Below are 27220 nucleotides of genomic sequence, written 5' to 3' on the forward strand. Positions count from 1 at the left end.
CTCCCACGGGGAATCATGTCTTGTCTTGTTTTGTCCTTGCCTCCATGGGGTAAATCAGGCCATCTTGCTGTTGCCCTGCAGGGGGTCATGTTCTGTTTTGTCTTGTCCATGCCTCCGTGGGGTAAGTCAGGCCGTCTTGCCGTTGCCCCATGGAGGGTCATGAGTCCCGGCCCTATGTCCTGTACCCAAGGAGGGGTCCCAGCTCTCTGTTCCGTGTATGTGTCCATGGTTCCATGTACCTGCTCTCCCGAGACCGAGGCTCTGTTTTCCATGTTCCTCTTCTCCCTAGCCCTGTCATGTCCATGCCTGGTTCTGGGGTCCAAGCCCGAGGCAAGACCCAGGTACTGGGTCCTTGCCCAGTCTCTGGCTGGAGTCCATACCCTAGCCTCTTCATCTCTCCTCTAGTTCTGGGAGCTGATTCCGAGTCCAAGCCCAGACCCTTGGTCCCAGCCTAGTCGTAGTCCTGAGTCCTTATCCTGTTCGCTATTCCTGCTACTGTTTTGCTCTCCTGGTATTGAACAATAAACTAAATCTAAGTAACCTCACAAGATGTGTCTTGCATTTGGGTCCACCCTTGCTCCCAATGCCCCGCCATTGTGACGAGATCTAGATTCGAAAGACCTCCACCTAATCAGTAATCTGTACTGGGAACACATTGTCACTGTAAGAATAGATGGAGAAGTGAGTCAGTTTACGAAAATTAAGAGAGGCATTAGACAAGGGTGTGATTTCTCCCCTGATTTATTTAATGTGTACAGTGAAACAATATTACAAAAAATAAGAGACATCTTGGGAATCAAAGTTGGCGGTGAAAACATCAATAATTTCAGATATGCGGATGACACTGTGTTAATTGGAAGTACAGAGGAAGAACTACAAAAGTTAATTGATATAATTGTTGAAGAAAGAGCAAAAGTGGGTCTATCTATCAATTGCAAAAAGGCAGAATGTATGGTGATATCCAAAAAGAAGGAGAATCTTATCTGCAGGCTGAAAATAAACGGGGAAGATATAAAATAAGTAAAGAACTTTTGCTACTTAGGAAGCTGGGTGACATCAGATGGCAGGTGCAACATGGACATCAAAAGAAGAATAGGGATGGCAAAAGACACCATTTCAAGAATGAAGAGTATACTGACCAACACTAAACTAGGCTTGACAACCCGCCTTAGAGTACTGAAATATTATGTTTATCCAGTTATGTTATATGGATCAGAATGCTGGACAATATCTAGTAATATGAGGAAATGAATTGTAGCAGCAGAGACATGGTTTTTTCAGGAGCAACACTCACAACACACTGGAGGAACTCAGCAGGTCGGGCAGCATCCGTGGAAAAGATCGGTCGACGTTTCGGGCCGGAAACCTTCGTCAGGACTGTAGGGGGAAGGGGCAGAGGCCCTATAAAGAAGGTGGGCGGAAGGTGGGAAGGAGAAGGCTGGTAGGTTCCAGGTGAAAAACCAGTAAGGGGAAAGATAAAGGGGTGGGGGAGGGGAAGCAGGGAGGTGATAGGCAGGAAAGGTGAAGAAAGAATAGGGGAAAACACAATGGGTAGTAGAAGGAGGCGGAACCAAGAGGGAGGTGGTAGGCAGCTGGGGGAGGGGGGCGGAGTGAAATAGGGATAGGGGAAGGGAGGGGGAGGGAATTACCCGAAGATGGAGAATTCTATGTTCATACCAAGGGGCTGGAGACTACCTAGATGATATATGAGGTGTTGCTCCTCCAACCTGAGTTTAGCCTCATAATGGCAGTAGAGGAGGCCATGTATGGACATATCTGAATGGGAGTGGGAAGCAGAGTTGAAGTGGGTGGCTACTGGGAGATCCTGTCTGTTTTGGCGGATGGAGCGGAGGTGCTCGACGAAGCGGTCCCCCAATCTGTGTCGGGTTTCACCGATGTAGAGGAGGCCGCACCGGGAGCACCAGATGCAATAGATGACCCCAACAGACTCACAAGTGAAGTGTTGCCTCACTTGGAAGTACTGTCTGGGACCCTGAATGGTGGTGAGAGAGGAGGTGTAGGGACAGGTGTAGCACTTGCGCTTACAGGTATAAGTGCCAGATGGGAGATCCGTGGGGAGGGACATGTGGACCAGGGAGTTGCGGAGGGACCGATCCCTGCAGAAGGCGGAGAGGGGTGGAGAGGGAAAGATGTGCTTAGTGGTGGGGTCCTGTTGAAGGTGGCGGAAGTTGCGGAGGATAACGTGTTGGATCCGGAGGCTAGTGGGGTGGTAGGTGAGGACAAGGGGAACTCTGTCCCTGTTGTGGTTGCAGGAGGATGGGGTGAGAGCCGAAGTGCGGGAAATGGAGGAGATGCGGGTGAGGGCATCATTGATGACAGCAGAAAGGAAACCACGATCCTTAAAGAAAGAGGACATTTGAGATGTCCTGGAATGGAAAACTTCATCCTCGGAGCAGATGCGGCAGAGACAGAGGAACTGGGAACAGGGAATGGCATTTTTGCATGTGGTGGGGTGGGAAGAGGTATAGTTGAGGTAGTTATGAGAGTCAGTGGGCTTGTAGGTTTTTGAGATGGATGCAAAGAATATCATGGACGAAACGAATATCTAACGAGGATGTCATGAACAGAGCAAACACAAAAAGAGAAATAATGTATGAGATCATGAAAAGGCAACGTAACTTCATTGGACAGGTGATTAGGAAAGAGAAGTTAGAATGCACTGTAATTATGGGAAAGATTGAAAGGAAGACAAAGACAAATGATGATGGAGACAGCAGCCAGAGAACTGGAAATGAATACCAATGAATTGATCCACTTGTCCCGAAACAGGAGTGTGTGGGCTATGGCAATCAAAGCTCAAACTGGGCACGGCACCCGATGGTGATGATGATGATCAGTGGGTATTGCCACATATCCCGGAGATAACACAGCATGCCCGCAGTGCTCCACAGAACAGCCCAGAATGGAATAGAATATACCCGGCAACAACATCGAAACAACCCCGCTCATTCTTCCCTCCAACCCGCCCACCCACGCAGTTACACAGTCCTCTAACCCCGGGACTCGCAGAGATTCACAGACTCAGTGGTCCGGCTGAGCCAATATCCAGATTGTTTCTACAGAAAAGAAAAACAATGGCTCTAAAAAAATGAAACGAAAACTTCACTGGATATTTTCCTTGCAACCTGTTCTCTGTTTGCTCTGGTACCCCATCCAGCAGTGCACGGAGAGCATTCTACTGATCGTTTTATCACTTTTTCTGCCACTGCTTCTCCTACATCTACAATGACCTCGGGTGACTGGCTCACCTTCCTACCGTCTCTGAATTCCACATAGAGTTCAGCGGTGGAACAGGATTTATTGATGTTCTCAGGTTAACTCAGTCAATTACGCACACTGGCGGTGCTGCTCATATCTGAAAGCGCGAAGTATTAATTTGCATTTTAGTTGAAGCTGCATGTAGTGATCGCATTGAATACTTTAGGCATTCGAGCCAATGGATCAATAAATTGTCAATAAAATGTGATAAGATCTTGGGGAAACAAAATAGACTTGTGTTTAAAGTTCTATTGCGTACTACAAACACCTGTTTCTAGTAATTGGACTGAATGACGAGCGGATTATTAAAGAACGGGGTTAATAAAAGTCTAGTTCTGGTGTTACAGGTCCGCCTACTATCGGTCAACGTTCAAATTTTCCAGAAGAAAGTCGCCGTCTAACATGCGGGATTACGATGAAGTTACCGCTTTCCTGGGAGTCTGGGGGCCACATCAGAAACTTGTCTTCTTCCTTTTGAGTTCTTGCATCATTTCAAATGGTTTCTACGGACTAAATATAATTTTCGTCGGAGATGTCCCAGAACATCACTGCTTAATTCCCGAGAATCTCAACCTCAGCGAAGCATGGAGGAACAAGACCATCCCTCTACAAGGCGCCGAACAGCAGCGCAGCAAGTGCAGTCGGTACCGGCTGGACGTGATAATGAACCTTTCGGAAACGTTCCCCGACCCAGATTTCCTCAACATGTCTGAGATCGAACAGGAACCGTGTCTGGATGGATGGGAGTACAGTAAGGAGCAGTACATCTCCACTATCGTCTCCGAGGTATGTGGTGTTACCTGCAACAGTTCGGCCAATAATAGTTAGTGAAATCTTCTGATAGGTTCAGATGTCCCAACACATAGGTAATTCTGTATTGCGCGGGGCGGCATGATAACGTAGTGGTTAGAATGGGGCTCGGCGGTCGTTGTCTGTACGAGTTTGCACTTTCTCCCGGTGGTATCCCAAAAAGACGTACCGCTAGGATCACCACATTGTGGGTCTGCAAATTTAACGCCGGAAGCGTGACGACATTTCGCGCTGCCCAACACAATCCTCGCTAACTTAAACAACGCATTTCATTATGTGTTTCGAAGTCTTATGATAAATAAACCTAACCTCGATCTTATTGTATTTAATCCCACGCATAACGAAATAAGTTTTGTTTTAACTGACGGGTCAATGAGCTGAGATGTTGACTGTTTCTATGACGAGCCCGACCTGCTGAGTATTTCAAGTTGTTTTTTGTTTAGATTTCCAGCACTTGTTTAGTTTTTAATTATCCCGAAGCATCTGTTATTCTTCCCCGAGCTAGCTTTGGGCATGTTATAATCTGTATTTGCTTTGTTTCAACAAATGTCGAAAATCGGAATTTGATGCTAGGATCCAACTTCGTGTCCCTGCGCTCAGCCTTTTCTACTCAGCAAGGTTTGAGCGAACTTAGTGAAATTCTGGCTTTGAACTTAGTTTAAAATTGTAAGTGATTCTATATGAAAGCAAAACTTGGAGAACTGCTTTACGTAGAACTACTTCATGCCAGTGGCGAGCCGGTGATATTTGTGAGGTCAGCTGTAGAAGCAAAGATCTAGGGTGCAGATTTAATGGTGCAAAGACAGGGGGTACAAAAACGATGAGTGTTCTGTAGTTGTTGTCAAATGTTTCTACTAAGCAGGTGGAACTAAAGGATAGTTAAAACATAGTGTTACGTACCCCGTAACCGGGTTGCCAAACCAGCAGAAATGGATCACTCAGTTGGAGTCTGGAGTACTAGAACTAAGAAAGTTTTATTAAAGAAACAAGCAAAACAGTAATCGAAAGGATACTAAATGCAACAGTTCAACAATGATAACCACACATGTGCACAGAATTAAGATAACAGCATCAATCAAGCTCTATCGTTGTCTAGGGGTAAATGACCAAATTTCAAAGTGACTCAAAGTTCAGTCCAGTTTTAGTAGTTCAGTTCGCAGTAATGGTTGCCATGGCGATGCGGGGAGAGAGACAGAGAGAACAGGAACAACTGATCATTCAGAACACTGCTTCACTCACAGACCTGCGAAATGGCTCACAAGCAACTTTTGGGCGGGTCCTTGGTGATGTCACCTGAGGTCACCGACTGTGACCCCTCCTCCAGATGCGGTCGATCCTCTGCAGTGAACCCGGCACCCAGGCAAGGGCGGACACACACCGGGTTCCCGCTGATCGTACCTTTCCACCCAGGTCGTTGTCTGATACTTCTCACCCACTCGTGAGAGACGCACCGCTTCCAGGGTCTCGTTACCTCGGGTGGCGTGTGTCCCTGTCTTAGCGAACCTGTCCCTTTTTATCCCCCTGCTGGGGTATCGCCTGTCCATCACTTCAAACAGTTCAGGGTTCAAAGGGGGGAGCCGCTCCAGACAGCTCTCTCTCCCACATCCCTTCATTACACATCTCCAGACGCTGCTCCATTGTTCCTTATCTCTCCTTCCCCTGAGGGTAGGTGGCAGACCAACTGCTGATGCCACTGATGCTAGCCCAGGCCAGCAAACATCTTAATTTTATGTGTATTCTCGTAACACTTCCCCCCTTTAAGGATTTTTACCAGGAGGTAAAAATTACAAACATGAATACATTATTTGGTACATACACAATATACATCTTTATCGGCTATTTGGCTAACACAGCGAGTTTGAAGCTGCCAACACCTTGACAGACAGTCATCACATTTTCTGTTCCTTTTACACGTGTTATTAATAATCCCTTAGACCAGGCTCCAACTCAGCAAACTTCATAGTGGCCAAAAACACTGATGAATTGCGACCAATGTAACCTCTCATTTGGTTTTGTCCCGGACCACAATAACAAGGGTCGTCCCATTCCGACTCAATTTTCTCTCGCAAGGGCTTAGTAGGAGGGGGACGGGTATTGACCGCAGAGTTATTGCAAAACTTCCTGCAGTACCCCACCATCTCCAAGAGCCTTCTGAGGGCCCTCTTGTCTGTCGGGGTTGGGAGGTCAGCGATAGCCTGCACTGTAGCTTGCATCGCTGCCAGCTGCCCCTGTGTCACCACAATTCCCAGGTAAGTGACCCTCGTGTGGCCGAATTCATTTTTTTCAAGGTTCACTATCAAACTGGCTTCAGACAGCCGTATTAAATTGCCAATACACACCTCTGTGTTCATCAGCCCTTTAGTGACTGAATTACACAAAAAATATGGGTGTTGTTTACTTGGCCGCCCTATTGTAACCACAATCACCCAACGTCCCAGTTCTTTGCATTTCCTCGGGACAATCAAACACATAGGTGCGAGTCGTTTAATTACTCCTTCTAAAGATTCGCTTTGTTCGGGGATTAAGGGAGAGACCTTATCAGTAGACCTGGCCAAAACAATAGCCTTCTCCCATCTGACCGATCCCATCCTAATCTTTTCAAAATGGTTTTTTCCTCTTATCAGGGGGCCACTAGCTTCATTGATTTCCACGCTAACACCGACTAGGTTTGTTAGCATATCAAAAGCCGGTGACCGTCTCAGTTCGCGTCGGTCATGATCAATAACATTCTTCCCCCTGGGCAGCCGGTAAATCTCTTTCATGATTCCACCAACTGTTTCCTCCAGCACCGCAAAATGTCCACTGGGGGGTACCTCGTGGGCCATGTTAAAAACCTCATCCCCATAACTCTTTTGCACCACCCCCCACTCCTCATCTGCGGATACTGTCCTTGATTTCCCTTTCTTCCTTAGCACTTCCTCATCCGCACAATAGCCTACTAGTTCCCTTGTCAAGGCTGTGTCAGAGAGAGCTGTCTCTGCAAAAACCATCAGCCCCTCGTCTCGCTCCTGCGTCTGCACAAATTCTTTCCCGGCTACTGCTACGTCCGTCCCAGCTCCCTCACTACCACTTGTCTCACTACCCTCTTTCTTTCCATTTTCTACCCCCTTCTCGTACAAGGTTGGCAAAAATGTTTCAGCTAAATTCACTATCGCGGGCGGGGCCTCAATGCTGGCAGGCTGACCTGTCAATCTCACGACTGGGAACACGATTCCTCCGGCGATGTCATTACCGAGCAAGACTTCCACGTCTTTCATCGGTAATTCGGACCTCACCCCGATCGTGACTAGTCCAGAGACCAGGTTGCTCTGTAAGTGTATCTGGTGCAAAGGGACTGACTCTGTCCCTTCCCCAACACCTTTGACCTCTACCTCCCCAGTCTGGGTCTCTGAGCTAAACTCTAATACACTCTTCAGTATTATTGACTGACACGCTCCCGTGTCTCTCCAGATCCGCACTGGAACTGGTTTTAACCTCTCCTTCACTGACACCAGTCCGGCCGAGATAAACCTCTCGCGCCCTTCCTGGACTTTTTCAGACCTGTCCTTCCCTAGCGGTTCGCTTAACAGCTCGATACAGCCATTCCAAATTTCCGCTTTTCCTTTCCCCGTCTCCTTTCTTGGGGCAAAGCACTTGGACGCAAAGTGTCCGACTTTCCCACACTTATAACAGACGACCCCAGGAGACTTCATACCAGACTGCTCCCGGTCTACCTTATCCTTTTCACTAGTCCCCGGCTTACTTTCTGACTTTTCCGGCGGACTCTCCCCGCCGTACTGACTACCCTTCTGGTAGCCTTTACTCGGGGCAAACTTCATTTTACATATAGAAACATAGAAAATAGGTGCAGGAGTAGGCCATTCGGCCCTTCGAGCCTGCACCGCCATTTATTATGATCATGGCTGATCATCCAACTCAGAACCCAGCCTTCCCTCCATACCCCCTGACCCCTGTAGCCACAAGGGCCATATCTAACTTCCTTTTAAACATAGCTAATGAACTGGCCTCAACAGTTTGCTGTGGCAGAGAATTCCACAGATTCACCACTCTCTGTGTGAAGAAGTTTTTCCTAATCTCGGTCCTAAAAGGCTTCCCCTCTATCCTCAAACTGTGACCCCTCGTTCTGGACCTCCCCAACATCGGGAACAATCTTCCCGCATCTAGCCTGTCCAATCCCTTTAGGATCTTATACGTTTCAATCAGATCCCCCCTCAATCTTCTAAATTCCAACGAGTACAAGCCCAGTTCATCCAGTCTTTCTTCATATGAAAGACCTGCCATCCCAGGAATCAATCTGGTGAACCTTCTTTGTACTCCCTCAATGGCAAAGATGTCTTTCCTCAGATTAGGGGACCAAAACTGCACACAATACTCCAGGTGTGGTCTCACCAAGGCCTTGTACAACTGCAGTAGTACCTCCCTGCTCCTGTACTCGAATCCTCTCGCTATAAATGCCAGCATACCGTTCGCCTTTTTCACCGCCTGCTGTACCTGCATGCCCACTTTCAATGACTGGTGTATAATGACACCCAGGTCTCGTTGCACCTCCCCTTTTCCTAATCGGCCACCATTCAGATAATAATCTGTTTTCCTATTTTTGCCACCAAAGTGGATAACTTCACATTTATCCACATTAAATTGCATCTGCCATGAGTTTGCCCACTCACCCAACCTATCCAAGTCACCCTGCATCCTCTTAGCATCCTCCTCACTGCTAACACTGCCACCCAGCTTCGTGTCATCCGCAAACTTGGAGATGCTGCATTTAATTCCCTCATCCAAGTCATTAATATATATTGTAAACAACTGGGGTCCCAGCACTGAGCCTTGCGGTACCCCACTAGTCACCGCCTGCCATTCTGAAAAGGTCCCGTTTATTCCCACTCTTTGCTTCCTGTCTGCTAACCAATTCTCCACCCACACCAATACCTTACCCCCAATACCGTGTGCTTTAAGTTTGCACACTAATCTCCTGTGTGGGACCTTGTCAAAAGCCTTTTGAAAATCCAAATATACCACATCCACTGGTTCTCCCCTATCCACTCTACTAGTTACATCCTCAAAAAATTCTATGAGATTCGTCAGACATGATTTTCCTTTCACAAATCCATGCTGACTTTGTCCGATCATTTCACCGCTTTCCAAATGTGCTGTTATCACATCCTTGATAACTGACTCCAGCAGTTTCCCCACCACCGACGTTAGGCTAACCAGTCTATAATTCCCCGGTTTCTCTCTCCCTCCTTCTTTAAAAAGTGGGGTTACATTAGCCACCCTCCAATCCTCAGGAACTAGTCCAGAATCTAACGAGTTTTGAAAAATTATCACTAATGCATCCACTATTTCTTGGGCTACTTCTTTAAGCACTCTAGGATGCAGACCATCTGGCCCTGGGGATTTATCTGCCTTCAATCCCTTCAATTTACCTAACACCACTTCCCTACTAACATGTATTTCGCTCAGTTCCTCCATCTCACTGGACCCTCTGTCCCTTACTATTTCTGGAAGATTATTTATGTCCTCCTTAGTGAAGACAGAACCAAAGTAATTATTCAACTGGTCTGCCATGTCCTTGCTCCCCATAATCAATTCACCTGTTTCTGTTTGCAGGGGACCTACATTTGTCTTTATCAGTCTTTTCCTTTTTACATATCTATAAAAGCTTTTACAGTCCGTTTTTATGTTCTCTGCCAGTTTTCTCTCATAATCTTTTTTCCCCTTCCTAATTAAGCCCTTTGTCCTCCTCTGCTGAACTCTGAATTTCTCCCAGTCCTCAGGTGAGCCACTTTCTCTGGTTAATTTGTATGCTACTTCTTTGGAATTGATACTATCCCTAATTTCTCTTGTCAGCCACGGGTGCACTACCTTCCTTGATTTATTCTTTTGCCAAACTGGGATGAACAATTGTTGTAGTTCATCCATGCAACCTTTAAATGCCTGCCATTGCATATCCACCGTCAATCCTTTAAGTGTCATTTGCCAGTCTATCTTAGCTAATTCACGACTCATACCTTCAAAGTTACCCCTCTTTAAGTTCAGAACCTTTGTTTCTGAATTAACTACGTCACTCTCCATGTTAATGAAGAATTCCACCATATTATGGTCACTCTTACCCAAGGGGCCTCTCACGACAAGATCGCTAATTAACCCTTCCTCATTGCTCAAAACCCAGTCCAGAATAGCCTGCTCTCTAGTCGGTTCCTCGACATGTTGGTTCAAAAAACCATCCCGCATACATTCCAAGAAATCCTCTTCCTCAGCACCTTTACCAATTTGGTTCACCCAGTCTACATGTAGATTGAAGTCACCCATTATAACTGCTGTTCCTTTATTGCACACATTTCTAATTTCCTGTTTAATACCATCTCCGACCTCACTACTACCGTTAGGTGGCCTGTACACAACTCCCACCAGCGTCTTCTGCCCCTTAGTGTTACGCAGCTCTACCCATATCGATTCCACATCTTCCCGGCTTATGTCCTTCCTTTCTATTGTGTTAATCTCTTTTTTAACCAGCAACGCCACCCCACCTCCCCTTCCTTCATGTCTATCCCTCCTGAATATTGAATATCCCTGAACGTTGAGCTCCCATCCCTGGTCACCCTGGAGCCATGTCTCTGTGATCCCAACTATATCATAATCATTAATAACAATCTGCACTTTCAATTCATCCACCTTTATGCGTCAACGCATACTCATCCGCTAACTTAGCAGTTGCGGCTAACGTGGCTGCCTCTTTCTCATCGAGGTAGGGTCTCATACCCTCAGGGACACAACCTTTAAACTGCTCAATCAGAATCAGCTGCAGCAGTCTGTCATAATCCCCCTCTACCCCCTTCGAGGCGCACCAATGCTCACAATATGTTTGCATCTCGCGAGCAAACTCCAAATACGTGCGGTCCCACTGCTTCCTCGCATTCCGGAACCTCTGCCGGTATGCCTCCGGGACCAACTCATAAATCCTGAGGATGGCCTCCTTCACCACCTCATACTTCTGGGCATCTTCCGCGGATAAAGCGGAGTAAGCTTGTTGGGCCTTCCCTTTCAGTACACACTGAAGTAAAACAACCCACTTATCCCTCGGCCAGTCCTGACTTATAGCCACTTTTTCGAAGTGGAGGAAGTACCGATCCACGTCGGTATCGTCAAATGGGGGAACCAGCCTAACCTACTGGGTCGCCCGGAACCCTCCACCTTGGTTCGGCACGAGCCCCTGCTCGGCCCTTATCTTTAACTTCTCCAGCTCAAATTCCCTTTCCCTCTGTTTCTCCTCTCTCTCCAACTGTCTGTCCCTCTCTCTCTCTTCTCTCTCCAACTGTCTGTCTTCGTGTTCTAACTGCCGTACCCGGAACTCGTGCTCGAGTCTCAGTTTTTCAAGCTGTACCTGTACCGCGTCTCCAGCAGGTTTTTCAATAGACACCATCCCCAGCTCACCTTGGGGAAACACACCTTTAGATACATAGTGCTCTACAATAGCTCTGTGTATCTCCTCTCTCCTCATTGTCGACTTCACCTTAGCAAGATTCACCCGTTTGGCCACAGCTATCAATTCCGATTTCCTGGCATCCTCTAATGCCTCCAAGGTCGGCGCCTTTATAAATTCCTCAACCTCCATTTCTGCTGTTTGTCTTTTCTTTCTTTCGGGAATTTTAACCCAATCAATTTACTCCGTCCCAAATTTAGCGTTCAAAATCGCGGACGAGAACCCCACTTATGTTACGTACCCCGTAACCGGGTTGCCAAACCAGCAGAAATGGATCACTCAGTTGGAGTCTGGAGTACTAGAACTAAGAAAGTTTTATTAAAGAAACAAGCAAAACAGTAATCGAAAGGATACTAAATGCAACAGTTCAACAATGATAACCACACATGTGCACAGAATTAAGATAACAGCATCAATCAAGCTCTATCGTTGTCTAGGGGTAAATGACCAAATTTCAAAGTGACTCAAAGTTCAGTCCAGTTTTAGTAGTTCAGTTCGCAGTAATGGTTGCCATGGCGATGCGGGGAGAGAGACAGAGAGAACAGGAACAACTGATCATTCAGAACACTGCTTCACTCACAGACCTGCGAGATGGCTCACAAGCAACTTTTGGGCGGGTCCTTGGTGATGTCACCTGAGGTCACCGACTGTGACCCCTCCTCCAGATGCGGTCGATCCTCTGCAGTGAACCCGGCACCCAGGCAAGGGCGGACACACACCGGGTTCCCGCTGATCGTACCTTTCCACCCTGGTCGTTGTCTGGTACTTCTCACCCACTCGTGAGAGACGCACCGCTTCCAGGGTCTCGTTACCTCGGGTGGCGTGTGTCCCTGTCTTAGCGAACCTGTCCCTTTTTATCCCCCTGCTGGGGTATCGCCTGTCCATCACTTCAAACAGTTCAGGGTTCAAAGGGGGGAGCCGCTCCAGACAGCTCTCTCTCCCACATCCCTTCATTACACATCTCCAGACGCTGCTCCATTGTTCCTTATCTCTCCTTCCCCTGAGGGCAGGTGGCAGACCAACTGCTGATGCCACTGATGCTAGCCCAGGCCAGCAAACATCTTAATTTTATGTGTATTCTCGTAACAATAGAAACATAGAAAACCTACAGGTTCGGCCCACAATGCTGTGCCGAACATATACTTACTTTAGAAATTACCTAGGGTTACCCATAGCCCTCTATTTTTCTAAGCTCCATGCACCTATCCAGGAGTCTAAGACCCTATCGTATCTGCCTCCCCCACCATCGGCGGCAGCCCATTTCACGCACCCACCACTCTCTATGTAAAAAAAACTTACCCCGACATCTCCTCTGTAGCTAGTTCCAAGCACCTTAAAACTGTGCCGTCTCATGTTAGCCATTTCAGCCCTGGGGAAAATGCCTCTGACTATGCACATAATCAGAGTTCCTCTCAGCTGCTCCGTATGTCAAAAGAGCATGGCTGATGTGCCTTAAGGCTATTTTCCGAACTCTTCCTTAATTCCCTTAAAACCCATAGATCTATCACTCTTGTTTTGTGTGACCACAGTTACTGAGCCTCTACAGCCTTCCAGGGTAGAAATTCCACCCACTGACCTCCCCTTTGATGGAAGAAATTTCTTCCTGCACCCATCCCTACCCCAGTTTGAAATAAGCTACTTTTGAAACTGTGTACCTTGGTCCTTAACTTCTTAGCCATGAAAACATCCTCTTTGCTTCTTGCTTGTCAAGCATATATCTGTGAAATTGCCCTTCATTCTTCTGAACCCGAGAGAATACACTTCCTATTTTCTCAGTCTCTCATGCTACATTTCCCTGGATCTAGGCAATTGAGTCTTAGCTACATTCCTTCTACAGTAATTACATCCTTTCTTAGATAAAGTGACCAGAATTTCGCATTGTCCATGATATTTTGTCTTACCAAGATCTTAAATAAATCTATTATTATAAAAGCCTACACATTTTTTGTCTTCTAAGCCCTTGTTACATTTGTATGTTGGCTCTTAGTGCCTTATGTACAGGAACAGCTAAGTTCCGTTAAACATCAATGTGACTTAATCTCTCAGCGTTTGACAAGTATTCCACCCACTTTCAATTATGTGTATCAAATCATCAGGCTGACTCCTATTGCCACTGTGTTCAGTGATAAGGCGGGGGGGGGCGCTAGAAACGGAACCAAATACAAGACACAGACACTGAAGTACTAGGAACAGGACTAGGTGTGTCAAGCAAGCAAGGGAAGAGGGGAAGAAATGATGCTGGACCTTGACACAGGCCCTGGATGAGACTAGGATTCAGGGCCTGGGCTAGGACTTGGACTAGAGACACGGGACCCGGATGTGGAACTAGGGACAAGGAGCTTGGACTAGGACTAAGACTAGGAGAGTGGAACCAGGAGAAGGAACTTGGAACTAGGAGCCTGGGCTAGAACTCCGAGCCAGAGACTGGACAGGGACGCGGAACCTGGGTCTTGACTCAGGCTCGGACCCCGGATCTAGGCGAGGACGAGACGTTGCTACAGGACAAGGCACGTGGACGGGACGAGAACACAAAGCCTAGACTTAGACAGGATGAGGTTCTTGGACGTGACTATGACAGGACGAGGGAACTCCAGCACAGGTCTGGGCAAGGTACTCCTGGGCAGGACGTGGCTCTTGAACTGGATTTGGCTCGGCTCTTGGACTTGGCTGGGTTAGACTCTAGGGCTCAGAACCACAGGAACTTCTTCTTGGGCTCAGAGCCACTGAGACCCTTCCAGGACGCAGGGCCGGACCCTTTTTAGGATGCAGGGCCGGGATGACTACCAAGGATCTTTGCCGAGGAAACTGACGGAGGTTGCAGCCGAAGGCTTCAGAAGGAAGGGATGGGGAAGGGAACAGTCCAACCAACAATCCCCGGTTTGCAGAGGGATTTATGTGCCAGACCAAAATGAGAATCAGGTGCCTCAATTAAAGCACCCAACAGAACAAGGGAGAAAACAGGAAAACCTGGAATAAGGATCGATGGACCGGACCATGAACCAGAATGCAGACTTCACAGACCGGACCATGACAGATGGCCCAGGTGCAGAGGGAGAGATACAGAAGTGGAATGAGCAGTTCACTGAGTTTTAATAAGAACTGTACAGAACAAAAGGATAATGATAAATACCAGGTCAACAGGGCCATTAACTAAAATTCTCAAACTAAAATCTAACACCATTACAGCGGCTCAGAAATGGTAACTTATTACTAAGTTAATACCATTCCTTTAGGACATTGATCTAAATCTTCTAAATAGTGGTATTAATCATCTTTACCAGACTCTGGACGAAGGTAAGCAGGGAGGGTTACTGCTGTTGTGCTTCAGTCAAGATTTGGCAACAGTGAAGTAAAGGAAGGGAGTTAAATACAACTACCATGAAATCCTAATCGGCTAGAATGTGCATTCTCATGAGCGCGATTGTCGCCCCTTTCAGTTGACTTGTGAGGGCGGCCAGACTCTGTGGCAGAATTTGTGGGTGTAATGTCTATGTCATTAGATTAAAGACATCGATTTAGGGAACATATTAGAGTGGTAGAGCACTACAGTATAGAAATAGGCCTTTTGACACATCTAGTCCATGCAAAACTCTTATTCTGCCTAATCCCATCGACCTACAGTTGGACTTTTGCCATCCATACCCCATACCCCTCCCAATAGTCATAGAGCACCTTAAGGTAAGAAGGAATTTAGAGAAGAAAGGAAGTTTGAAAGGGATTGATAGTGGGAGACAGGAATTTCATGAGCCAGGGATCTTGACATTTATAAACACAAGAAGTTCAGCAGATACTGCACATCATAGCACATACAAAATGCTGGAGGAACTCAGCAGGTTACACAACATCTATGGAGAGACATGAACAGTTAATATTTCAAGCTGAGTCTCTTTGATGAAAATCGTTGACAGTTCATTTCTCTCCTTAGATGGATCTGTTCCGTTATCCAGAGATATTATTCTTTTTATCTATAAAATGGCAATTTCTGATACAACTAAAAGCTTGCCAGGCTATTTTAAAGGGCAGTCAATAACACAATGCGCATGGAGTCACATGTAGGCCAGACGAGAGAATGACGGGAAGGTTATTCTTTGAAGGAAAATTATGATCCAGGTGGATTTTTAGTACCAATCTTGTAGAACTGTGCAAGTCATTATTGAGTCAAGCTGTGTAAAAAAAAATCTAGATTATTTAATTAATTGAATTTAAGTTCCATAGCTATCCTGGTAATATTTGAACTCATGTTTTAGGATTGTTAATCCAGCCTTCTAAATTATGTAATAATTTAACCATTTTACCACTATTTCCACTTTAATCCTCATAGGACCTTGTAGTTCCTTTAGCTACATTGATCTAGAATTTTACTGTTGCAGGTCTCTGCTCATCTGAAGTCTTCTATCTATTCCACAGCAAGCTTAGCCAGGATAGAAACATATATTAAAATGTTCTATGCTTCTACCATTTTAGATAGATAGCCAAAAGCAGATAAGGTGTTTCCTATCCTTGAGGATATTTTGTTATAACAAGTCTTCTGTAGCAATGGTGACATCTAACTTGAGGTAGGTGGATGGCTCTGAATTTCCAGCAGTAGAACAACTTTTGCACAAGCGATGCGGAGTATTGTAAGCTGTTTGCTGATTTGGAGCATCCAGTAAATGCCAGCAACAAATCCAGCCCACAGTCTTCTGGTCTACCTGCATATAATCCTACAAGACCAAAGGTTTGGGCACTCTTGTTAATCAAAGTAATCAGCATAAATCCAAAAGCAAGGTAAGTAGATGGAAGAGAGAGAAATGGAAGGTATGCGCTTGGTTCTGGATGAAAGTAGAGTGGAAACAAGCGCATGAGCAGTATTGACCAACTGTAATAAGCTTTTTCTATATTTCAGTAAATATCCTTATTCTGATCAGTGAATGAATATAAGATTGAAGAATTTCAGTGTATTTTAATATGACAGAAGGGTTGTGATAAATGATATGATTTTTATAACCTTTTAATTTAGTTTTTAAAATCTACATACTGTATTTTTGTAAGGCAGAAACTCGGGTATTACTGAAAATTCTTACAATATTTCCCACACAAAATGCTGGGTTAAGACATTAACCTTAGTTAAACCAAATCTTACACCTCATTAGTTACATTATCTTCAATATTTCATATATCCATATCCATATGATTGCCACTGCATAATAATTGCCATTGAGCTAATGCTGATATCACAGCTGGTTTGGTGACTGAACTGAATAGTGCCTGCAATGGCCTAAACCCATAAACAGTATTTGGACTTTCTGATGTCTTTTTTTTCATTTCAGTGGGACTTAGTGTGTAACAATAACTGGAAAGAACCATTCGCTACATCAGTTTTCTTCATAGGAATGTTAGTAGGTTCCTTTAGTTCTGGAATATTATCAGACAGGTGAGCTGTTTCCTTTATTTATCTCACATAGTCTATTTGTGTTATCTCTATCACTTCTTCATCCCAAAGCAAGATACAAGATTATGGTAGATTAGGTGATTTAATATTATAGTTAAATTATAATGATGGTAAAATAGTTACATTAAGGAAATTCAATTGTATGAAGTTATACTCCTGTATTAACTCACATATTAGCCAGCTATCATGTTATATGATACCAATGGTCCTGACTCCACTTATATCAATTCTGCATTGAGTCTCTTTGAGAGCCAGAACTGCAGGAACTTTTGATATTGCATTCAAATCTTGAAAGTTCAAAGTAAGTTCACTATAAGATACATATGCTATCACATCATAGCTGACATTAATTTTCTTGCAGGAATTCACAGGAAAACAGAAATGTAATAGAATTTTATGAAGAACGATACATAAACAAAAATAGACTGATAAACAACCAACGTGCAAAAAAAAACAAACTGTGCAAAAAATACTGAAAACATGAGTTGTAAAGAGCCATTGAAAGTTATATTGTAGATCATAGAATCAATTCAGAGTAATGGTGAATGAAGCTATCCACACTGATTCAGGAACCTGATGGCTCTATGGTAATAATAATTCCTGAACCAGATTGTATAGGACCAGATGATTCTGTACCTCCTGCCTGATGGTAGTCGTGAGAAAAGGGCATGGCTTAGATGGTGGGTAATGATTATCCTATATCTAGCCTTATTTCTTCTTGTATTTCCATATTTTCATCTGCGGCTACACTTGCACGAGATGAGGATATGCTGTGGGTTGTTCTTGTAGAAACGTGGCTCCAGGACAACATCCATGCACCATTAATCTACAGGCCATGACACTCAGGGACTTTGACTATATTCTTAATTTTTTTTGCAACTGTATGTGTTTCTGCTGTCATAATTATATATATATAATATTATATATTACATATGTGCTATGTGCTTTATGTGACTGCTGGTACTGTGTTTTGGACCTTGGCCCCAAATGAATGCTGTTTCATTTGGCTGTATTCATCTGTATGCTTGAATGACTACTGTATTAAACTTAAACCTGAACTTGACCTTTTATTCGAGCTGATTATGTTTGTACCTTCATAGAGCCACCTTGGAGCCAATGAGTATTTTGTCCTGAGTTTATTTTTAGCCTCTTTATTATGTGCTCATAACAATGTACAAGGTCCAACATGACCTTTCACTGACCTTTCATTTAACCTCATCAGAACCTTTGAATCCATTACTCAAGGAGGGCCAAAAAGACACCTTCTCCAAATTATGCTGCCCACCAAAATACATTTTTGTCTTATCTTTGCTCCACAAAACCTTGATATTATATGACAGAACTATTTTCACTGAAGTCTGATGTCAAGGAAGACAACACTATGATCCCAAAATGTTTCTCAACCTTGCTGCAATTCTGCATGTCACCTCTGACAAGCCTTTCAATAGAATTGAGCTAAAGAGAATAAATTAGACGTTTAGCTATTATGGTCCAGAATCAAGCTTACCAAAACCTTGGTGACAGAACTGCAATATGCAGACAATGCTTGATGATGCTCAGTTCCAAGTCATCTTCAGTGCTTGTGAGAATATATCTTATCAGACAATATCCATAATACCATTTACCATCTTGTCCCTGCTACACTTTGTGACCCTCCAACACTAAAGATTCATGGCGACAGTTTGAAACAGATATCCTATATCTTGGGAGACATATTTTGACAACCGCAGACCACCGATTGTAGGTGCCTTTGATTGAGGAAAACTGTGAAATCCCTGCCCAAAAATTGTTCCAAGTGATGAAGGAGCATTTGCAATGATATTGGGAACCTCATCACGAGCACACGGAAGACATGCATTATGAAGCAGAAGAGATTGGAGAATTTTACAGACTATACACCCATTTGATCAATCTGTGGAAGAGCCTACAATTCCCACATTGACTTCAGAACACACAAAACAAAAGTGGGGGTAGGTCATCCTCCATCCAAAGGGGCTGCTCACAAAGAAAATTTTTCATTCATTGTCTGAATTAATCAGAAGCAAAAGAGTAAATTAGGTGTGATTTAGAATGCGTTTAACTATATGTGTACATTTATATATATTTTTTGTCAGTAAGTAGGCAGTGCTGTAAAGAACTGTTTATTCTATTTTCCAGGTTTGGGAGGAAAATTGTTATGTTTGGGGCAATAGCCCTACAAACGATATTCAGTATGCTTATCGTATTCTCACCAAACTTGGAGATCTTCTGCCTAATTATGTTCTTCAGAGGTATTGGTGGGCTTGCAAGTTATGTGGCCATCTTCGTTCTAGGTGAGTTTCTATGCTATTCAGTCTATCTTTTTCTAAATTTAATGATTCTGTTACTCTTGGCATGAAGTTCCAGAAACTAGAAAATAGGAATAAGCTCTAACTCTGTATAATTTATTTTTGCTAGAGATCTATCAAGTTCAGAGCCAAATTTGTGTATTTTGAGGAGCTCTCCTGTCAAATTTCTAATCTTTGGAGATTGTTTTTCCAGTTAACTTCATCTGTCCCTGTATGACAAGGTCACCACCTCTGGAACCCGTTTAGTAAATCTTCACTGCATACCCTCTTTGGCAACTACATCCTTTATTAGACGAGGACACCAAAATTATGTGCAATATACAAGTATGGTCTCATCAAAGCCTACTACAATTGCATTAACACTTGCAAACTCCTGAATTAACTTCATTGTAATAATAACTATAATACCAATTGCCCTTTCAGTTGCTTTCTGCACCTGGTTGTTGACCTTCAGCAAATGTGAATGTATCTGCAGATCCATTTGATCAACAACAGTATTTAATTTATCACCATTTATCAAATATTATCTTTTTCCACTACGTGTACCAAAGTAGATTACCTCATATTTTTCCACATTATGTTCCTATTGCTATGTTTTCACCCACTAATTCAACTTGTCCACATCCTAATGAAGCTGCTTTGCTTCTTTCTTCGTACTTGTAATCCTACCTTCTTTAGTATTGATGATGAACTTGCAAACTTAACATTACATCTGCAGCTTGTTACCACCCAAACTGGACCTGCTACAATTTGCCTACCAAATCAACCGATTGACAGATGACACAATAGCCACTGCTCTACATACCATCCTTATACATTTGGAGAAGAAGGATGCATATGTGAGAATACTGTTCTTGGACCACAGTTCAGCATTCAACACCATAATTCCATCCAGGCTCAACAGGAAGCTCAGAGACCGTGGCTTTGACCCTGGTTTGTGCAGCTGGATCCCGGTCTTCCTGTCAGATTGCCAGCAGGTAGTAAGAGTGGGCTCCCTCACCCCTACACCTCTGACTCTCAACACAGGAGCCCCTCAGGGCTGTGTACTAAGTCCTCTCCTTTACTCCCTGTATATGCATGATTGTGTTGCCACTCACAGCTCTAATCTGCTAATTAAATCTACTGACAATACTACATTATAATACTACAATATAATCTCAGACAAGAATGAGGTGGCCTACAGGGAAGAAGTCATCTCTCTGACAAAGTGGTGTCAAGAAAACAATCTCTCCCTTAAATGTCGCAAAAACAAAAGAGCTGGATGTGGATTACAGGAGGAATGGAGACAGGCTAACCCTTATCGACATCAGTTGGTCTGGGGTTGAGAAGGTAAACAGCTTTAAATTCCTTGGCATTTACATCACCGAGGACCTCACGTGGTCTGCACACACCAGCTGTGTGGTGAAAAAGACACGACAATGCCTCTTTCACCTCAAACAATTGAGGAAGTTTGGTATGGGCCCCCAAATCCTAAGAAGCTTCTACAGGGGCATAATTGAGAGCATCCTGACTGGCTGCATCACTGCCTGGTATGGGAACTGTACCTCCCTCAGTCGCAGAGAGTGGTGTGGACAGCCCAGTGCATCTGTAGATGTGGACTTTCCACTATTTAGGACATTTACAAAGTCAGGTGTGTGAAAAGGATCCAAAGGATTATTGGGGACCCGAGTCACCCCAACTACATCTGTTCCAGCTGCTACCATCCAGGAAACTGTACCGCAGCATAACAGCCAGGTCCAACAGGCTCCAGGACAGCTTTTTCCACCAGGCTATCAGACTGATTAATTCACGCTGATACAATTGTACTTCTATGTTATATTGCCTGTCCTGTTATACATACTATTTGTTATAAATTTCTCTAAATTGCACATTTAGACGGAGACGTAACCAAAAGATTTTTACTCCTCATGTACGTGAAGGATGTAAGAAATAAAGTCAATTCAATTCAATTCAGTAGTCCTCGGAGCTAAATCATTGATATGAAAGAAATGAGGCTTGGATCAAGATTAAGCCTCGTTCAGTCAGACTAAGGGGAAGAACTTCGGAAGAAGGAATGCAGCAAAGGCAAAGATAAAGAAGGCTTTTTATGGGTGGCAATATGCACACACTTCAATCTTCTGTCCAGGGATGAATATTCGAATGGGATACATAGAACATAGAAAATAGAATGAGGTGGGTGACTTCAATATTCCTAATATTGATTGGCATCCTCTTAGTATGAGAGGTTTGGTTGGGGCAGAATTTGTTAGTGTGTCCAGAAAGGGTTCCTGACACAATATGTAGAGAGGCTGGTTAGAGGAGGGACCACAATGATCTGGTACTAGGAATGAAACCAGGTCAGGTGTCAGATCTCTTGGTGGGTGAGCATTTCAGAGACCGGGACCACAACTCACTGACTTACCATAAACTTGGACAGGAATGGGAGCAGATGATATGGGAAAGTATTTAATTGGAGGAGGCAGAATTATGATACTACTAGGCAGAAACTTGGGAATATAAATTGGAAGCTGGTATACTCAGAAGAAAATGACAGCAAAGTGGATGTGCAGTCACTATGACTGCACCTTCTCCTGTTTTCCTCATTTCTGCCTCGGCTCTCATGCCCCGTTAGGAATTTGATTAACTGTGTAGCCAGCAGCTACCACCATTTTTATTATCTGGGTTTTAGGATTCCAAGTACAAAGGAAGATGTAAAGTGACCTCATTAGGATGTGAACAAGTTGGCTCTGTGGGTGTGAACATGGCAATAGGAATATACTGTGGAAAAAATTGAGGTTATCTACTTTGGTACACATAGTGGAAAAGGATAATATTTGATAAATGGTGATTATTTTTATGAACCCATGCCAAATTACAGAAGCTGTAACAAGACACCATAGTCCCATTTAAGCTCATTTGATCTAATATGTTGCTTGTATGATTGATATTTTCACTCAGCATAATTCTCAACTTTCTGCTTTGGCTCTTGCTTAATTAAAATAATTTTGGTCTAATTTACCCTTCCTTTATGTACCTCAGTAAAGCACCCCAATTTGTCTTCTGGGGATCTCTTTCCCCTTTAAATAATTTTTTATTGGATATGATAGGGCAATGTGGACTAAACCTGCCTGGGTATTTCAGCCTCTGAAAGGATATGTGTATCATCTCGTGTTAGGTGATGGACATCCCTTATCAAGGATCAACTTTACTTTCCATATACGATAATTTTTCTTATACTAGGAATTTGCTGTGATAGAATCTAGTAATTTTTGAAAGATCATTATTAATGCCTCCACAATCTTTTCGGCACCTCTATCAGAATCCTGGGATGTACACCACCTGGTGCAGGTAAATTGTCTACCTTCAGACCTTTCAGTGTCCCAAGAACTTTCTCTCTAGTAATGTTAACTTCACAATCTTCTGACAAATGACACTCTGGAACTTCTACCATACTGCTAGTGTTCTCCACAGTGAAGACTGATGCAAACTTATTCAGTTCGTTCACCATTTCCTTGTCCCACATTACTACCTCTCCAGCATTGTTTTCCAGCAGTCCGATATCCACTCTCACTTCTCTTTTACACTTCAAGTATCTGAAGAAACCTTTGGTATCCTCTTTAATATTACTGGTTAGCTTACTTTCGTATTCTATCTCTACCCTCGTAATGATTTTTTTTTAGTTGCCTCCTGCTGTTTTAAATGCTTCCCAATCCCCTAACTTCTCACTATTTTTTGCTCTATTATATGCCTTCTCTTTGGCTCTTATGTTGGCTTTGACTTTTCTTGTTAGCATAACTACTAAACGTCCTCCCCAGATACAGGATATTCTAGCCATAGAGCTGATGATTGACTATAGGGGAAAGAAGCAGAAGGACCATGAGGCAGTGCCCTTTAGAAGATCGGAGCTAGAGGGGGTCATTAACTTTAAATTCCTTAGCGTTCAGAGGATCTGTCCTGGGATTACCATGTAGGTGCTACTACAATGAAAGCACAACAGCACCTTTAATTTCTGAGGAATTTGCCCAGATGTGGCATGTCATCTAAACCTTTGGCAAACCTCCATAGGTGCACAATGAAGAGCATCCTGACAGGCTTCATCGTGGCCTGGTATGGAAACACCAATGCCCAAGAATGGAAAATCCTACAAAAATTGGTGGATGCAGCCCAGTCTATCACAGGAAAATCCCTCCCCACCAGGGCCGGATTTAGTGGGGCCAGGGCCCCTGGGCTGGAGGCCCTGATGGGCCCCTGTTGACACCATAAAATGCTGCTGTACCAAGCCAAAAAAAGGCAAGAACAAGAGCTCCTGAATGTTTCCATCAAGTGACACACAACGTAAAATGGATGTGAGCTGATCTATGTGTGCAACTTCTGTGCTTGTATTGATGCTAATTGAAAAGTATTTGCCCATTTTTACTTCACTGACGATCTCTGACAGAACTCGATCGTTCATGAACTCAATAAACTCCTCCCATGTTTTAGGTGAAAGATATGAATGGATGCCTGATCCTGCATTTCCAAATTTCTGTATGTGTGCCTTCAAAAACGGGTCAAACTCACTTATTACCTCTAGAATGCCTATGTATTTGCTGTTATCAGGCCTGTCAAATATATCAATGGAGCCTCGGATGGCCAGTCCCCTCTTGACCAAAAACTTCACAACCGCCACCACTCTTCTCAGTACGTTGGTCCAGTAGACACACTCTGACTCGAACTGTTTTTGCAGTTCTGCATCAATTCTTCCACGGTCAGATGCTAGTGTAACGTAGGTCAGTATCTTTTTTCTGTGGTGTTCGGTATTTTCATGCTCTCCTGTGCGCTCAGCGGCATGTTTCCAGTCGCTAAAGCCAGTTTCGAAGATGGACTGACAGTTACCATCACTGAAGATGCGGCATGCAAAACAAAGCACACAGCCAGTGGAAGGGGAATATAAGAGCGATTGCCTTGATATGTACTCACCATTTACAAACTTGTGTTTGAAGTGAAATTTGGAGAAAAAATGTCTCTGCTGTTTGTATACTCGTTCCAAAGCTTTGATATCCACATCCTTATTCTGGCAGGACTCCGGCCCTTTCTTAGCTCAGTATGCTCAGACTGAATCATCTAATGTTTCCCTTTTCCACAATCAGGTTCAGTGCCGTAAGGATCCTCAGTAGCGGTAACATTAACATTAGTAGAAACCCGACATGGTTATTCGGAGGCCTCTGTGGTCGGGAATCCCAAAGTCATGCTCTCTGCCTCTTCAACGTTAGCTGCTGACTGTGGCAAGGACGGTGGTCCTGTGCTAATGCTGGTGCTAGTGCCAGCTGTTGAACAAGTCTCCATTTGTCCACCAGTCTCAGACTGTGACAAGAGCGATGGTACTGCTGCACCATCGAGAACAGGTTTAAAAAAATTCTGTCAATTTCAATGTCTTTTTTAATGCTTCTTTCTCACGTTCCTCTTTTATTTGTTTCTTTTTTCTTTTCTGTGCTCCACTCTCGTATTTTTTTTGTCCGCCATGATGATATTTTGGGCTCCTCTGCAGCTCTGGCCCCTGGGCTGCAGCCCAGCCTAGACCTGCCTAAAGTCCAGCCCTGCTCCCCACCATGGAGCACATCAACGAGGAGCACTGCCACAAGAACCCACACCATCTAGAATGTCATCTTTGTGCCTCTATTTGCCACATTTTTATTGCTATTAGTCTCCTCTTTTAAATCTTTGCCTCATTTTAATATTACCATCTCACTCACTGTCACTATTCCTTGGTCCTGTCTGCATCTCCTCTTCCTTAATTCCAAGGGATACAAATGTGCATACATCAAGATGCTCTTCATTGAATACAGCACGGCATTAACTCTGTCATCACCATGAAACTCATCACCAAGCTCCCAGAGCTTGACCTCAGTCCCGCCCTGTGCTACTGGATTCTCAATTTGGTTTGGTTGAATGACAATTAAAGTTGAACTTGAAATAGAACTATCTTACAGCCAGAGCCCAGTTTGTACAGATTGGCAACAACATATTCTCCACACTCATCATTAGCACAGGCACAGCACTGGGCTCTGCTCATTTTATAATTACAGTCCTTATAAAAAGTATTCAGCGCGCCCCCCGTCCCGGAAGTTTTCATGCTTTATTGTTTTACAACATTGAGTCACAATGGATCTAACGGTGGCATTTTTTTGACACCGATCAACAGAAAAAGACTCTTCCATGTCAAAGTGAAAACAGATTGCTACAAAGTGATCTAAATTGAGGTCTCTGTCGGTCAGGGTCGACCATATTGCGTCCCAGTTGTCCAGATGTGCAAGCCAGGGCAGTAAAATATGGGCAACAAGCTCCTCCTCTCCACGCATCTGCCTGTCAGCATTGAACTCAGCATAGGACTAATTTAGGAATGCCAGCTCCAGATTTTTTTCCTCGGGGTTTACTCCCAAAGCCTTTCCCATAAGTGGGTATAGCTGCAAGGCAGCAAAGGTTTGATATCATAGTTTTCCTTCTCCTAGATGTGCTACCAACCAGGCAGTCGAGCTCGATCTTCCCAAAGTGGCTGGTTTTAAGGCACCAGTAACCTGCCCTTGCCCCTTCTCCGGTCTGAAGAAACAGTTCTGCTGGGCTTAGTAGCTAAACCACACATGAAGGCCAGGAGCTGGACTTGGTTGTCAGAGGCTATTTGAGGTGCATGCCATTAAGAGCATAAAAACCTTAAGGAATTAGTTACAAATATAAAACAAAATAGTTGAGTGCACAAGTATTCACCCCCTTCAGGTCAGTATTTAGTAGATGCATCTTTGGTAGCAATTACAGCCTTGAGTCTATCAGCTCTGCACATCTGGACACTGCAATTTTTCCCCATTCTTCTTTACAGAACTGCTCAAGCTCTGTCAGATTGCATGGGGATTGTGAGTTAACAGCCCTTTTCAAGTTCAGCAACAAATTCTCAATTAGATTGAGGCTTGGACTCTGACTTGACCACTCCAGGACATTAGCTTTGTTGCTTGTAAGTTATTCCTGTGTAGCTTTGGCTTTAAACTTGGGGTCATTGTCTTGCTGGAAAATAAATCTTCTCCCAAGTTACAGTTCTGTTGCAGATTGCATCAGATTTTCCTTCAGGGATTTCCTTGTATTTTGCTGCATTTGTTTTACCCTCTATCTTCAGAAGCCTTCCAGGGCCTGCCACAGTGAAGCATCCCCACAGTATGATGCAGCCTCCACCATGTTTCACAGTAGGGATGGTGTGTTTTGATGATGTGTGGTGTTTGACTTCTGCCAAACATAACATTTAGTCTGATGGTTGAAAAGCTCAATTTTGGGTTTGTCATACCATAGAACCTTCTTTCAGCTGACTTCAGATTCTCCCACATGCCTTCTGGAAAACTCTAGCTGAGATTCCATGTGAGTTTTTTTTTCAACAGTGGCTTTCTCTTTGTCACTCTTCCATAAAGCCATAACTGGTGAAGCACCTGGACAACAGTTGTTGTATGCACAGTCTCTCCCATCTCAGCCACTGGAGCTAGTAACTCCCCAAAGTTGGCGTAGATCTCTTGGTGGCCTCCCTCACTAGACCCCTTCTTGTCTGGTCTTTCAGTTTTTGAGGACGGCCTGCTCTAGGCAGATTTGCAGCTGTGCCATATTTTTCCACTTCTTGATGATCGACTTAACTGTATTCCAAGGTATATTCAGTATCCATCTTCTGACGTGCTTTTCAATAACCTTTTCGCAAAGTTGCTTGGAGTGTTCTTTTATCTCCATGGTGTAGTTTTTGCCAGGATACTGATTCACCAGCGGTTGCACCTTTCAGATACTGGTTTATTTTTACTACACTCAATTGAAACGCCTTCTTAGCTGCACATGGAGATCTCCATTTAAGTAATGATGTGACTTCTAGAACCAATTGGTGTTTCCACTGAGGTTTGGTATGTCATATTA

The 27220-nt window shown here is 44.1% G+C and overlaps 1 protein-coding gene across 1 annotated transcript in view; it reads left to right on the forward strand.

Annotated features, from left to right (window-relative positions):
• Positions 1-3528: 3528 nt before the first annotated feature.
• LOC134349232 (organic cation/carnitine transporter 2-like) overlaps positions 3529-27220 on the forward strand; it is a 50413-nt gene continuing 26721 nt past the window's right edge. Inside the window, exons 1-3 of the mRNA XM_063053244.1 lie at positions 3529-4065; positions 16882-16985; positions 19161-19315. Of these exons, the coding sequence (XP_062909314.1) occupies positions 3682-4065; positions 16882-16985; positions 19161-19315 (643 nt within the window). The 5' untranslated portion in view covers positions 3529-3681. The remainder of the gene's footprint in view (positions 4066-16881; positions 16986-19160; positions 19316-27220) is intronic.

The sequence above is a fragment of the Mobula hypostoma genome, chromosome 7, assembly GCF_963921235.1.
Source record: "Mobula hypostoma chromosome 7, sMobHyp1.1, whole genome shotgun sequence".
Taxonomy (NCBI): Eukaryota; Metazoa; Chordata; class Chondrichthyes; order Myliobatiformes; family Myliobatidae; genus Mobula; species Mobula hypostoma.